Source organism: Neocloeon triangulifer, unplaced genomic scaffold (genome assembly GCF_031216515.1).
Source record: "Neocloeon triangulifer isolate White Clay Creek 2 clone unplaced genomic scaffold, ASM3121651v1 ptg000002l, whole genome shotgun sequence".
Classification (NCBI taxonomy): domain Eukaryota; kingdom Metazoa; phylum Arthropoda; class Insecta; order Ephemeroptera; family Baetidae; genus Neocloeon; species Neocloeon triangulifer.
In genome coordinates, this window is record NW_026775545.1 from 2,590,058 (window position 1) to 2,604,001 (window position 13,944).

Sequence of the window (13,944 nt, forward strand, 5' to 3'; positions counted from 1 at the left end):
CTGGAGGAAAATTGATCGACAGTTTTTAGTTTTTTCCAAGGAAAACCGCATTACCTGAGGACCTCATAATATTTAATTTAAGATTTTTATTTTCTGATATTGAAATACAGGAAAATTAATTTCAACCAATTTAAAATATTTATGTTTGGATTTTAATGAGAATTTTATTTTAATTCTTTAAACGAACTTAATAAAATACTGCACCGTTTCAACAAATATGAAAACAAACGGAATAATTTTCGTTTTTAGCCTTGACACATTAACAATTTGCAAGATCCGCGACATCTCCGCTGCTTGCTTAAGCAGCAAAAAAAATTAAGGTGAATGCCGAGCCTCGTTTACGTTTTTACAGTGAAATTTCAAGCGAAATGCGATAAAGCGATAATAAATTTTGCTAGGTTCTCTATCAAGTCACTTCATTTAAAAGGCCTGGTTTTGGGGTTCACATTCAGACATCGCCATGAAGTCGCCAGTAGCAGCTTTACTTTTGTTGTCGGCTTCTGTGAGTTGCCACCTTTTGGGATTATTTTCCTCACTAAACACTATAATTTCAGGCCTTTCTTTCAATCTCGGGTGTTAATGCTTCGCAGAAATTTACCGTGAGTGTAGCTTTTATTTCGGTTAAATTTTATTCATTAATCATGTAATTCATGTACCTTTTAGGCGCCTCAATACAGCGCCTCAACTTCTGCCAGCAACGTAAATATTCCACATTATTTATTGCAAAGTTGCTTCAATTTTCGCATATCTAATTTTAGAATCAATATGACCAAGGAAATAATGTGAACACCAACTCCTACAATACTCCGCAGTCTGACGTTTATGTAAATCAAAATTATCCGTACACAATTGAAAACCTGGTAATGAAAAAAAGTTGAATTAATTTAAAACTTAATGTGCAATCATCTCAGGTCCCTTATTCAAAAACTCAAGCGTACACCTCGGCAACCGGTGGAAGCTACAATTCAGATAGCAATAGCTACGTCCCTACATCTACGAGCTACACCGCGGCGGTCGACAGCTACACTCCTGCATCCAATAGCTACACTCCTACTTACAACAGCTACGCTCCTACGTCCAATAGCTACACTCCTACGTCCAATAGCTACACTCCTGTTTCCAATAGTTATACTTCTACGGCCAACAGCTACACTCCTGCGTCCAACAGCTACACTCCTGTGGCCAGCAGCTACACTTCTACGTACAACAGCTACGCTCCTACGTCCAATAGCTACACTCCTGTCTCCAATAGCTACACTCCTGTCTCCAATAGCTACACTCCTGTATCCAATAGCTACACTCCTGTATCCAATAGTTATACTTCTACGGCCAACAGCTACACTCCTGCTTCCAACAGCTACACTCCTGTGGCCAGCAGCTACACTCCTGTGGCCAGCAGCTACACTCCTACGTACAACAGCTACGCTCCCACGTCTAATAGCTACACTCCTGTCTCCAATAGCTACACTCCTGTATCCTATAGCTACACTCCTGCATCCAATAGCTATACTACATCTAACAGCTACACTCCTGTGTCTAATAGTTATGCTTCTACGGCCAGCAGCTACACTCCTGTCTCCAATAGCTATACTTCTACGTCTAACAGCTACATTCCTAGCAGCTATTCCGCTACCCCATGCAGTCAGTCGTACCTTGCTTATGCCCCATATGATGCTATTTATTCCGACTCTGGTGCAAACTACGCCAACGATTACATAAACACTGCGGATTACTCATCAAATAAAAAGAGCTGCGACTGCCAATGCATCTGTGCCGGAAGCAAGTATTCTAGCGGCAACTCATACTCCACACCCAATACGGGCTACAACGCGAACAACCAGTACAGCAATAACCAGTATCAAACCACTGACAACCGCTACCCCGTCAACTCCTACTCTTCCGGAAGTACTAATTATGCAGGACCAAACTACTTCACCTATTCGTCTAGTGGTGGAAGCTACCCTGCGAAAAATTCCTATCAGAACACTTACCAAAGCCAAGCATACGCTCCTTCCTACAGTGTCAACACAGCTACTTACAGGTATTGTTTTAATTGCTATAATTCATATTAAACATTTATTATCTTAGTAGATAGAACTTCCTTTTTTATCTTGTATGTTGCAAATGGGGCGCATTGCATTGAGAAATAACATTTTCTTAACGTCTCATAATTAAATGAAATTTGATTAATACAATGATATAGGAATTTGGTAACTAATTTTCATTTTTAATGGGAGTCAAGAAAATCCAAGGCAATTAATTTTTTTCCCTCGCAACAATCCTTAAAAAAAAAAATTGAAGTCACATTTTTGAATATCACTCTTTTTAATTGATTTGTTTAAATATCTTATGTCTTTCTCGGAGATAATTTTTTTTTAACATTTTCTAGTGTTCCCTACTCTGCCTCCAGCTACACCAGTCCATCCTATTCTGGAAGCAACTCTTACCCCCGGACAAGTAGCTATAGTGCAGGATATTCATACGGCTCAAATCAAGGGAAAACGTACCCCAGTGGTTCATCCTACACCCAGAGTGGAAATTCATATCAGCAAGCCACTTATCCCAACAACAAAGGAAGTAGCTACACCAAACCCTCATATTCTGTGACCTATACTAGTCCTTCAACATCATATGTCGCCCCAGCGTACAGTGGAAGCTCTTACAACCTTCAAGGCAGCTACTCCACCAGTCAGGCACCAAAATACCAGGGTAGTTCATACTCAAAAACCCAGTCGTATGGCCAGAATACCTACAATCAGGGTCAAGCCACTGCTTACAACGGACCATATGCCAAAAAGGGCTACACACCCTCCAAGCAGACTTACAAAAAGAGGAAGGCGGAGGTGCCGGAAGAGCCGGAGGTGATCGCCAAAGTCGATGAGAAGCCAGTGGAAAGCACTTCGTAATCTCGCAATTTGATTAATTGATTTAATCAATTATTTCTGAGGTAATAAATTAATATTTGTGGATACTTATCCCTGAAAATTGTATTAAATGAATTCAATAAAAATAAATAACATTAAATTGGATCTGCTGTCTTTTCTATGATAACGTTTTCACATGAATATAAACAAAATAGATACATTCAAAGGATGCTGAGCTTATGTTTTCTAGATGCCATATTGGCCTTTTTAATGAACTTAGTCGTGGCTAAAAAAAATAATAATAAAATAAATAAAAGGAGTTAAAAAAATCTAATTTATTTTTGCAGTGTTGTAAGACGGTAACAATAATAGAAAGCAAATATATAAATTCAACTGTGTGTGTTTGGTTCACAATTGAAAATATGAAAATAATTTTAAAATAATTACATATATTTTCGCAGCAACATTTTCAATTTTTAAGACGTTTTTATATCGTTGTTTTTAAACTGGTAGAAAAATACATAAAATTTAACTAATAAACGAGGAAAAGTTCTTGCTGAGTTGTTCATCTGAAGGTTAGATAATTAGGATTTCTGGAGCATAAAGCTGGCATCGCATCTAGAGTTGCCACAGTTGAGCCATTTCTCTACACACGATGTCTTCACAAGTGCTTAGAACTTTAATTACATTCTTCTGTGTAAGTAGAATTCATAACAGATGTGTTATCTAAAATTTAACAAATTTAACACGTTGCAGGTAAGCATGGTATCGTGCACAATTCCTATTTGCCCTCTACATCACTTGAAAGCGAAATTGCGGCACCAGGCACTAGCCTCAAAACTCGCCCTGCATAAAAAGCCGCTGCTGAAACCGACACTCTTGCACCCAATCAAGCCGCCAATCAAACCTCTTGGCCACGCGGTCATACCAAAATTGCTGGTGGGCGCACGTCTCTTGCCTGTAGCCAATTTTGTCAAAAATTTGGCCACCTTAGTCGATCCTTTGCACCTGAGCAAAATCCCAGTGTCCGCCAGGGCAAAGAAGCCCACCCTTCTAGGGCCCTTGAAAAAACCAGCTGCCATCGGAGCTTCATTGAGGCAGTTTAATCGAGTGAAGGACAATTCTCGTTCTTTTTCCAAAGAAAGGGTTGATGGGGACTCATCCCTTTCAGACTGTATGTATGTGTGAAAATTTTGTTCGAACTGAATTTTATTCTCGTTTATTTTTCAAAACTTAAGCTCGCAGTCACTGGGTTCATACGCTGAGAGAAAATATTCCGCCTGCCGACCGCGCAAGACACATATCAAGAAGTTTAATGTCCAGAGCGTTCAGATCGTTCATTAACCACGACGAACACACCCTCGAAAACCTGGCCCCCGTAATGCAGCCGCTGCACCACTTCCTCAGCACGGCCGGCAGCCTGATTTTACCTCACCCCGAGGAGGACATTGGCCACCCTGTCGAGCCGTTACTCATTCATAGCTGGCCAAACGTTCCTCCCTTGCACTGAAAAATAATTCATTGATATTAACAAATAAAATTAGTAACATTTTAAAGAGAAATTTTTGAATCTTTCCAAAGAAAAATTTACGAATGCACCTTTTAATTACCATTATAGTATCATTTTCGATACTTGAAAGGCAGATGTTATGCACCATGCCAGACATGCAAGTAATGCAGGTTGCATACATTTTCTTCATATTATCTGTATATTTTCTCCATATTATTCTGCAGGCTTAAAAATTAGACGAATATGAAAGAAATATTTCCTGTTTTATTTTCCTAAAAATTTAAATTTAAAAAAGGTATAAATGAAAATTTACGACTTGATTTTTTTTTTATCAAAAGCTAAATATAAAATTCTATATTTTATTTTGTAACATCAAATAAAATCTTATTTGAGAACGTCTTTGTGATTTCTTCCCTCCAATTTTCGTTGGTTTACTTAAAATTCATTTGCAATGTTTTGAATATTTTTTTATCTCCATTTTGATAGAGATTCCCTTGTTTTACTCCAATTAACATTATTTGAATCTAATTTTTTATTATTACTGTTGCTTATTTGTCCAAATTGTTACATCACATTGTTTACATACAATGTTTGTTAAACGACGTACTCGTACTTAAACATTTTTATGTTTATAATATGTATATTTTGCATTGTTCCTTCTACTCTCAACAACATATTAAATTATTGTCTTTTAGTTAATTAAGCAAAATCAGCAAATTAATTAAGTTTATTTGTGTACCACAAGGCTCTCTCTGCCTATAACAAGATACATCATCCAAATATTAAAAATTAAAACTAAAAATACAAAATAAATTGATCTAGATAAAAGTACAAAAACATCTTCTTGAAAAACTTTTCAGAACAAAATAATGCATGTAAAATTTACTCATTGTTTTAGAAAATAAAAAAATTTGATATCAAAATTTCCCTTGATCTGAACCCAATAAAAAAACATTTGCAACTAAATTTGATTACCTAATTTTTACTATTACTTTAACTCTTTAATCACAGTTTCTTATTTTATATTAATTATAATCAAAACCAGGGATACTGAGTGGAAATTCATTTAATTTGACGAAATATCTTTCAAAACAAAATTTAATAATGCAACATAAGTCTAGCACAAGTTTTTACCTATCTGCACGAAAAACTTTGATAAGAAACCAAAATTAAATAATTTCAAACTTCCATTTAACGTGCAATTGCTGAGTATATTACATTTTACCTGCTAAAAAGTGGAGCACAACAGACCTTGACCTGTTGCACTAGGTGCAAAAACGCTTAATAATCTAATCTTGAATATGCGGCAGTATCCTGTCAGGTCGACCGTAACTATAAAATTTGCTTCCGGATTAACGGTTACTGCAGTCATGTTGATCCACCTTGCCCTGGCAGCTGTTCTCTCGGCAACGGCGGTTTTTGCCGCCGACAAGCGGTCCTCTTCTCAGGCAGCTTCCTATGTTGCGACACCCTTGCAAAACTACCCGCAACCTCTTATCCAGCAGACCAACGAAGTGCCCACCTACTCTGACCAAGTTAATCAAATCAGCTACCCTTCAGAGCCACAACCGTCTTTGTATCCTGCCGTAATGTACCAGACTGTGAACCCATCCGAAGGATATCAAGGTGAACAACAGAACAACGAGCAATACGCTTCTCCACCAGTTTATCCTGAGCAAAGGCCAACCAACTTAATCTACTCAGCACCACCGAGTCAGCCTTCATCTTACCAATATCAACCCTCAAGTAAATGCACCATTTGCCAGCCGAGGTTCATCAGTATCTGCCCCTTAAGATGCGTTCCAACTTACCCAATACAGAACTATCAACCACCTCAATATTCTCCGGTTAAAACCTACACGATCAACTTGCCGGATTACAAGGAGGCAAACTACCCTGAGCAGGCTTATGATCCTCCCAATTCGTACCAAAATCAACCGTACAACAATCCTCCAGGTTACAATTCCGTCAGTCCTTCTTATCCTAGCGGCAATTCTGGAGGATCCTATGCAAATCGTCCCTCCAACAGCTATGCAAGCCCAGGAAAATATAAAAGTAATAACGATGATAAGGGAGAAAAATCTTATGATACAACAACTTACCGTAAACCAGTCGTAAGCATTATAATTTAATCAATATAAGAATAATCTAAAATTATTTAATTACAGACTACCATCAAGAAGTATTCAGACAGGCCACTATTGATCAAAAGCAAACCCATTGGGTAATTTTTTTGAGTTTTAAAACTTTATATATTGGTTGTTGATTTAGATTTTTTTTTTAATTTCCCTTTTATGAAAATAAAATTTACAGATATGTGCGGACTGAAACAAAAGGACCAAAACCTGTCGCCTTTGTGAGGGTAGATAGTAGCCTTGGCACACCAGTTCAGATGCTCAGGAACAGAGATAGGGATGGAAATAGACGAAGAAACGACGACGACGATGATGATGACGACGATGAAAGTGGCAGAAATGGCGATCGAAACAATGACGACGACGATAATGACAGCAATGGCAGAAACAGGGATGAAAATGAAAGGGACCGAAATGACAGAAACAGAGATGAAAATGAAAGAGACTGAAATGACAGAGACAGATATGATAGAAATCGGGACGAAAATGACAGAAACGGAGAAGAAAGAGGGTTGCGATTACTTTGATTAGAGCTTGAACTTTGCTTCGAAAGCAAACTTGCACTTTTCTCGCCGTCCCAGTGTCATAATTTCTGAGCCGACTTGTAAATATATATTTTATATTTTGCATTAAATAAACGCAGACAGTTATTTTAACTTGATGTTAATTTAAAATCTAAAAAATGTTTCATTAAAAAAAGAAAACAGGATATTATGCCGTTGTTATTTCAAGTGTGTTTTTGTGACCTTTTAACTACCTAGCGTCTTTCACAAATGCAGATTGGCAGTTTTAAAAAAAGTGCTTGCGATTGAAATTTCTGTCGTCAGGTTCTTGGGGAATAAATTTACAGTCGAGTTTCGCAACTGAAGCGTGTCACATCGGAAATTCGCTAAATCTTTACAACTTTACAAAAGTTTTGAAAGTTTTTCATAAAGGAATGAGGATTTTTCTGGTTGCAGCTGTTGTTCTCGCCGGCTTTTTAATAGAGGTATTTTTTTTTATTCAAATTAATTATAAATTCAGTAAAAGCCAAAATATTGAAATATAAATTTTTAATATATGTGAAAGTTTTGACTTCAAAGTGACTCTTTTTTTCAAATCGGATAAAATTCCATTTTGTTGAGTACAAAAATCTTTTTTTTACCTTCCGAACGTTATTGTTCCATTACGTGGACGTAAAACTAAATTGACGAGCGCATAATAAAAATTAATCACTTAATCGTAATATGCAATTATGTATGAATGAAAGAGGTACAAATGCGATGCTTTGATAGAAACATAATTTTGATTTAAAAATTTTAGGAAGTTCTCTGCTCTCCTGCTTTGAGGAGGGATGATCGAGGCATTTGGTCCGAGGAAGAGAGAAATTACAATGATGGGTCTCCTAGACAGAAGATTTATGATTTTTTGATTAATTTGATCGAGATGCTTCGAGATATGTGGTCCAAGCGTGCATTTGAAAAGAGGGGAATTCGCTGGCGACATTAGGATAAAAATTAAAGCGGGAGCACTTTGTGTAAATCATTGTACAATAAATTAATAATATAAAAAAATCTTTTGATATTCATTTATACATCGCACGTGCACAGTCTGGCCTACTGACAGTTTGAACGTTGGTCACTCGGAAAATGAGAGCAAAGTGATAATTAATCTTTACAGATTTCATTCAGTCGAGCATTGTACGTTTAAAGAGAAAAATTAAATATTGTTGTGATATTAACGTATCAGTAATAATAGTAATGACCCAGATAAAAGAAAAAGTCCATGAAAGAAGTGGTTGAGATTGAAAATATAAACTGTTCATAATTGTTATTACTAAAACAACCAATTTGCAAAGTGGGTAGCGCTGTACAACACTGCATCTGCCATACGGCGTAAATGAAAATGAGGATTATTTCAAATTACTTTTCTCCATAGATAAAAAAAATTTAAAAATGCTTCTACTAGGAATTTCTGCTAAAACGCCCAATGTTAAAAAAGACTGGGTGAACCCACAATAACGAAAAAAAAAATTCTGCCATAAATGCTACTTACAAAGGGAGGGAAAAATATTAAAAAATTTATTTTTATTACGAAATAACATTTCTATATTTAAATAGCAAAGTTCCAACGAAAAGTTGACGAAAGTTGTTTGGGAACTGGTCAGCGAAAATTTAAATCCGGCAATGTGTCTGTGTTTCTTAGGGTCATCGTCCAGAAGGTCAATGCCGCCGATCTCTATTTTTCTTTTATCGCCCCTCAAGCGGTCAGAATGCATTCTTCATTCAGAGCTAATTGTCTCCCCCGGCAGCGTATCATTGATAATAACGTTGCTGTGACCCCTGACCCCACGCGCTCGTATATTAAGCAGCACTTGCACTCTCGCAGACATCATTCACCATGAGGACCGTCGTCGTGCTCGCCGCTCTCATTGCCCTCTCCCAGGTCAGCTTGCACGTCTATTTTTAAAAATCTCTGCCAAAACTTTGGACTTCTGGCAGACAAGAAGGATTTGCAAAAGTTATTCTCAAGTGTTATTTTTCGCAGGCCTCCGTCGTAAGACGTGAAACCAAAGAATTCCCTTCTTTGGAGGAGTTGGTTAAGAGCGCCCAGGAAAATGTGAAAACCTTCACCGATCAGGTCGCCTCACTTTTCACCCCCGGCGAGGAGCAGAAGCAGACTTTGGCAAAGGTAGTTTTTTTTTTAATTAAACTGAAATTTTCTCAATTTCTGAATTAAACGTTTTTGAAATCAAAATAAGAAAAAAAATTAGGCAAAATCAGATTTTTTTACTAAAAATTGAACTAAAATGTTTATACATATCAGAAAAGTAATAAATAGTGAAAATTAATTTGCTTCGTTTTATTATTTTAAGAAATTAAACCTGAAAATTAAATTAATTGCGGTTTTTTTTAAATGTATAATTAATTCCGCGTCATTTTAATTAGGTTGGCGAGACTCTGAGCAACCAGACCGCCCTTTTCACCCAGAACCTGCAAACTCTTGTGGACAACCTGAGCAACGCTGCCAAGGACAACCAGGGTCTGCAGGAGGCCGCCAGCCGCCTGAACACCACCCTGCGCGGCCTTGTCGGTGAGCAGAACGCCCAGGAGGCCGAGCAGGCCACCGCCGAGCTCTCCACCAAGGTGCAGTCGGCCGTGTCCACCGTGGTCGAGGAGGCCTCCAAGATCGCCAAGAACGTTGATACCGAGACGGCTCCCATCAGGGCCGAGGTGCAGCAGGCCACCAAGCAGGCCGTCGACCAGGCCGTCGAACTGGCCAAATACTTGCAGCAGCAGTTCCAGGCCGCCATCTCTGGAAGCACCCCTGCGCCCACTTCGTAATTGGAGATGTTTTTGTATTTAAAGAGAAAATAAATTTGAAATGACAAAGCTGAGCCTTTTATTTTTTTATTTTTCCTGCTATAATTTGAAAAAAAATAAATTATTCAAAAATTAAATTACGTCAAACGAAGAACGAGGAAAAATTTGTTATTAATTTCAATTGAGGAAAAACAGATTTAAGTTGCTTCACGGATTATGATTAAATATCACATGTCCTCTGCGTGAATCCCAGTGAGATAAGAGCTTAATATTTTGAGGCCATCTAAGGTCACGGGCACTGTGAATTTGACATTGTAGCCAAGTGCGTCTCCTTTGCTGACATAATTTTTTGCAGCGTATCAAATTATTAAAACTTCAAGAGCCACTCGTTAATTATTAATTTTATTTCTTTTGTTCTGTTTCAGGTAAGATGCGTTTAACCTTTCTGGGATGTTAATTGAACCGTGAGTGAAATTAATTATCATTACTACTGTTTATTTTTTATTTTTAATAATATTTTAACTTATCCTTTACTTTTGCATTTAAATATCCTAGAAAATCACTGCTGCTTTGATGTTATTCGTGAAGCCGATTGCCTACCTAATAATATTAATTTGATTAATACTTTCATGGCAAAATGAAATATTTTTTAAAGTTTACTTTTTCCAAATAATATTCTGATAAGTGCCATGCTCGGTGCTTCCACAACCACATGCAACAGGATGGCCAATGGAAACGTCAAAATTGCAACACTAAAATAGTCATAAACCTAGGAAGTAGAAAGCAATGTTAATTTATAATTTTTATTCTCTCAAATTTACTCACCGTTTCAAAGTTTGAAAAATATCTGTAGGTTCGTTGAATCGCGGTGTGAAAAACTATTATGTCTAGGTGAATCAAAAAAGCACAATAACTTAACTTGCTGAGCGGCAGGAAATATTTCCATGAAAGAATTGAATTAATAGGCCCTAAAAAAAGAATAAAAATAAACTCATTTTGTTCATTTTTAAAAGATCAGGATATTTTTGTGTTTTGAATATATTTTTTTAAACATTAAAATATATAAGAACCACCTCCATAATTATTAACGCATGCCCAAATGACCCATCCGATTCCAACCGACCAGGCAAGTCTGTGAAACGTCGCATAAAAAGCAGCGCCGAGCTTGTCGTAGCTCTCGTTGTATGGAATCGTGATTACGTAAACAACCGTCAAGCAAAGGACTGTGTTGAGCAGCCAGCCCAATACGACGCCCCATTTTGGAATTTTCACTTCGATTTTCTTGGACAGAATGAATCCTAAAAACATTCCGAACAAGAAAGACACCGCGCGGGCCAAAGTGTTGTTGTAAATTAGGTCGTTGAAATCGCCTGTAGACTCCCGCCTGTAATAAAAAAAAAAATATTGAAAAACAATCTTAATCATATTTAATTTTTGATTAATATACTGGACATAAAAAACGATCGTCCAGCTGAGACTATAGATGTAAGTGAGAGCAAAGGTCAATCCCATGGATGCCAAAATCAAAAGCCATATTAGACCAATGCCATATTTTGGCCACTTCAGGAGTGGGATTATCACGAAAGGAGCGAGAAGTGCCATTTGCATGTCAACCATTAGGTACCAAGTTTGGCCTACACACTGTTTTCAATCATTCAGCCGAATCATTTTTAATTTATTTTTAAAATACCAAAGTGGATCCTGATTCGTAATAATTTGCAATGTAAAGTAGGTTTGTCCACCAGTATTGGGCGCATTTGTCTGTTTTCGCTTTCAAAGAAAAGTCCCAAAGAGGGCCGTCGCTGGTGCTGTAATGGACCGTTGCGAAGTACCAGATTAAAACGGCCAAAGGAATTGTCAACCTAAAAAATTTCGTTTAAAAAGTACAGATTTATTTCAAATTTTATTTTGCCTCAGGTATCTGTACACTATATATTTGAAAACATTAAAATTTCTTCCTTTCATTTGATCTACGAGGGGAATGTAGGTCGTCAAAAGTCCACTGAGAACAAAAAATGTCTCAACAGAAAGGCCACCGCTCAATACAGGTGCCATGCTCCAATTCCCTAACTTTGAAAAATAAATTTAATCTAATACATTTTATTAATAAATAACGCTTTACATTTTGGCTGGCCGTACGAGCATTTACTGTTAGTAAATTGGAGTAGGTGTGAAGTAAAATCACCCAAAGCGTGCTGATCACTCGAATTCCGTGCAAACAATTTAGTTGCCCGGCCGGGGGTGCTTTTTGTATTTTAAAAAGATCGGTCAAATTGTGTTTCAGCGAAAAACTTGTAAATGCGGGGTGCAAATCTTTTGTAGAAAAGTGATCGAAGGCTGTCAGCACCAACTCAATACAGAAAATAGCTGCAAGAATTCCTCTGAAAATAAATTTAAAAAACAAAAACAATTAACGACAACAGAAGTGTTTTGAAGATATTTTTCTTTTTCTTTTTTACATGAATATCCATCCGCCAGCCTGAATTGTCCGTGATTTATCACCCTCATAATAGCACGACTCTTCTGCCACGAGGGATGAAAATTGAAAATTTGATATGAAGGTTAGATACTTTAAATTTATGTCTGCAACTATTTCGACGCCTTCCGAATTACAGCTTGATGGGGCGCAGACTGTCCATTGCCCCATAACTACTGAAGTATTTTCAGGCAGAATCGGCGACTTCTGAAATTTGCGTTTAATTTAAAAAATACAATTATTAAACGTACTGTTTGCCGCGCTTCCAATGTGATGTGTGCGGGCTGGACATCTTTCGTACTCAAAATTAAATGTCCAAGCGGCCCTTGCTCTTCTTTTTTGTCATCGGGCACCATGAACACGTTAAATCTACAGTATTTTCCTCTGAAGTGATCATTTTCAGCTGGAGCTTGGACTGCCAGGCACTCGTCGTAGTTGCCCAATTGAAACGTGAATGTCAGTTCGGATATCCCGTCCGGCGGAAATTTTGATGACGCATCAAACACTTCAAATAAAAATAATAATTGGTATTTTACAAAAATTAAAATCGATCATACTTTCAACGGCCCAGGACTTTGGCTCTGATGGTGCGAGCCCCTCAAAATACGACCGAATGTCTCTCAAACATTTTTCTGAAGGTGCTGTCCAAGCACTACGGACAGCAATCGAAACCAAAACACCAAATGCCAAAACGGTGCTAGTTTTTGAGCTCATCATGGTCATTTATTTTTGAAATTAAAAACGTAGTTTTTATAAGCAGAAGATTTTTAATGCTTTGATTGCATATTAATCTAATCAATTCTTACATGATTTTTGGTAAAGATCTAACACGCCGCTGGTTATTAATTGATACTAATAATCGGCAGTTCACAAGATATCATCTGTTTAGAGCAAACAAAAGCTATAGCGTTTTTTTAAACATGATTAAATGATTTATTAAATCAATCTTCAAATTTACTTGCAAGTGCCAGGTTTTCATTTATAAAAACCAAAATCAGGTATATATGCAACAATGTGATCAAGTTTCCATTGTTGCATCGAACTTCCGTCGATATTTAATTTTTTGTTGTTCATTACTCATATACTCACAGAAAATGAAAGGTTAAGTTTATGAAAACTACAAAAAATTGCAGCTATTTTTAATATTAATTTTACGATTAACGTGGAAATTAATTTTTTTTCAGGCCCCAAAAATTCTTTGAATAAGGGGAAAAGGTTAAATTAAATTTAATATTTTTACTACAGTAATTTTTCTTTATTAAAAAAATTGTGCATCACAAATACGATACTTTTTTTATTTTAATAATAATTAAAATGAATTGCATGCACAGACTGTTAAACTAAATTTCATGCAAATGCCATCTTGTTTGTGTAAATCTTCAGTACAATATATTGCTTGAAGAATGCGCCCTCAAATCATCAGGAGCAGTTTGTTTTGTACTCATTTTTTTTTTGATCGGTAAAATCACGTTTCCGTCTTTTTTTTTCAAACCAAATCTTAAGGATATTTGGAACTTTTTTATTTTTTACTATTAGAGTTTAGAGGATATGCTCGTCATCTTGAGCGGTGTGATAAATAGCAGCAGCTCATAAAGAGTGCCGGAAAAATGTTTCCGTTTGTTTTCATTTTAGTTTTAATATTTTTATAACATTTAAT

General features: G+C 36.7%; 6 protein-coding genes across 8 annotated transcripts in view; 5 read left to right on the plus strand and 1 right to left on the minus strand.

Annotated features, from left to right (window-relative positions):
• The window catches only part of LOC132202104 (SWI/SNF-related matrix-associated actin-dependent regulator of chromatin subfamily E member 1-like), a 122,656-nt gene that overhangs the window by 4,830 nt on the left and 103,882 nt on the right, over positions 1-13,944 (plus strand). The gene's annotated exons all lie outside the window — the stretch shown is intronic.
• LOC132205367 (DNA-directed RNA polymerase II subunit RPB1-like) lies at positions 414-3,029 on the plus strand. The gene is made up of 6 exons (XM_059634370.1): positions 414-502; positions 555-599; positions 664-699; positions 759-860; positions 912-2,041; positions 2,390-3,029. The coding sequence occupies exons 1-6, from the start codon at positions 461-463 to the stop codon at positions 2,904-2,906; spliced, it is 1,872 nt and encodes a 623-aa protein (XP_059490353.1). The 5' UTR covers positions 414-460; the 3' UTR covers positions 2,907-3,029.
• Positions 3,434-4,632, plus strand: LOC132205113 (uncharacterized). Its single transcript, XM_059633988.1, has 3 exons — positions 3,434-3,561; positions 3,621-4,038; positions 4,103-4,632. The coding sequence occupies exons 1-3, from the start codon at positions 3,520-3,522 to the stop codon at positions 4,372-4,374; spliced, it is 732 nt and encodes a 243-aa protein (XP_059489971.1). The 5' UTR covers positions 3,434-3,519; the 3' UTR covers positions 4,375-4,632.
• Positions 5,661-7,218, plus strand: LOC132205508 (adhesive plaque matrix protein-like). The gene is made up of 3 exons (XM_059634596.1): positions 5,661-6,488; positions 6,543-6,598; positions 6,688-7,218. The coding sequence occupies exons 1-3, from the start codon at positions 5,676-5,678 to the stop codon at positions 6,956-6,958; spliced, it is 1,140 nt and encodes a 379-aa protein (XP_059490579.1). The 5' UTR covers positions 5,661-5,675; the 3' UTR covers positions 6,959-7,218.
• LOC132205509 (apolipophorin-3-like) lies at positions 8,778-9,885 on the plus strand. Of its 2 annotated transcripts, none has more exons than XM_059634598.1 (3): positions 8,778-8,933; positions 9,036-9,179; positions 9,437-9,885. In XM_059634598.1, the coding sequence occupies exons 1-3, from the start codon at positions 8,889-8,891 to the stop codon at positions 9,830-9,832; spliced, it is 585 nt and encodes a 194-aa protein (XP_059490581.1). In that variant the 5' UTR covers positions 8,778-8,888; the 3' UTR covers positions 9,833-9,885. The 2 variants fall into 2 exon arrangements, with proteins under 2 accessions (XP_059490581.1, XP_059490580.1); XM_059634597.1 differs by having other exon boundaries at positions 8,803-8,933; positions 9,021-9,179.
• LOC132205507 (nose resistant to fluoxetine protein 6-like) lies at positions 10,195-13,398 on the minus strand. Its single transcript, XM_059634595.1, has 11 exons — positions 12,845-13,398; positions 12,539-12,792; positions 12,271-12,494; positions 11,934-12,192; positions 11,724-11,881; positions 11,502-11,673; positions 11,259-11,452; positions 10,885-11,195; positions 10,637-10,779; positions 10,472-10,580; positions 10,195-10,411 (listed from the first exon to the last, which is right to left on the minus strand). The coding sequence occupies exons 1-11, from the start codon at positions 13,008-13,010 to the stop codon at positions 10,371-10,373; spliced, it is 2,031 nt and encodes a 676-aa protein (XP_059490578.1). The 5' UTR covers positions 13,011-13,398; the 3' UTR covers positions 10,195-10,370.

Excerpts from the sequence above, each read along its gene's own strand:
- LOC132205367 (XM_059634370.1), top strand. The coding sequence starts at position 461 with ATGAAGTCGCCAGTAGCAGCTTTACTTTTGTTGTCGGCTTCT. Across the intron at positions 503-554 it reads TACTTTTGTTGTCGGCTTCT|GCCTTTCTTTCAATCTCGGG; the intron begins GTGAGTTGCCAC and ends CTATAATTTCAG. Across the intron at positions 861-911 it reads CGTACACAATTGAAAACCTG|GTCCCTTATTCAAAAACTCA; the intron begins GTAATGAAAAAA and ends CAATCATCTCAG.
- LOC132205113 (XM_059633988.1), top strand. The coding sequence starts at position 3,520 with ATGTCTTCACAAGTGCTTAGAACTTTAATTACATTCTTCTGT. Across the intron at positions 3,562-3,620 it reads CTTTAATTACATTCTTCTGT|GTAAGCATGGTATCGTGCAC; the intron begins GTAAGTAGAATT and ends AACACGTTGCAG. Across the intron at positions 4,039-4,102 it reads GGACTCATCCCTTTCAGACT|CTCGCAGTCACTGGGTTCAT; the intron begins GTATGTATGTGT and ends TCAAAACTTAAG.
- LOC132205508 (XM_059634596.1), top strand. The coding sequence starts at position 5,676 with ATGCGGCAGTATCCTGTCAGGTCGACCGTAACTATAAAATTTGCTTCC. Across the intron at positions 6,489-6,542 it reads CAACTTACCGTAAACCAGTC|ACTACCATCAAGAAGTATTC; the intron begins GTAAGCATTATA and ends ATTTAATTACAG. Across the intron at positions 6,599-6,687 it reads ATCAAAAGCAAACCCATTGG|ATATGTGCGGACTGAAACAA; the intron begins GTAATTTTTTTG and ends TAAAATTTACAG.
- LOC132205509 (XM_059634597.1), top strand. The coding sequence starts at position 8,889 with ATGAGGACCGTCGTCGTGCTCGCCGCTCTCATTGCCCTCTCCCAG. Across the intron at positions 8,934-9,020 it reads CTCTCATTGCCCTCTCCCAG|TGTTATTTTTCGCAGGCCTC; the intron begins GTCAGCTTGCAC and ends GTTATTCTCAAG. Across the intron at positions 9,180-9,436 it reads AGAAGCAGACTTTGGCAAAG|GTTGGCGAGACTCTGAGCAA; the intron begins GTAGTTTTTTTT and ends CATTTTAATTAG.
- LOC132205507 (XM_059634595.1), bottom strand. The coding sequence starts at position 13,010 with ATGACCATGATGAGCTCAAAAACTAGCACCGTTTTGGCATTTGGTGTT. Across the intron at positions 10,780-10,884 it reads ATGCGTTAATAATTATGGAG|GGCCTATTAATTCAATTCTT; the intron begins GTGGTTCTTATA and ends TTCTTTTTTTAG. Across the intron at positions 10,581-10,636 it reads ATTTTTCAAACTTTGAAACG|GTTTATGACTATTTTAGTGT; the intron begins GTGAGTAAATTT and ends TCTACTTCCTAG.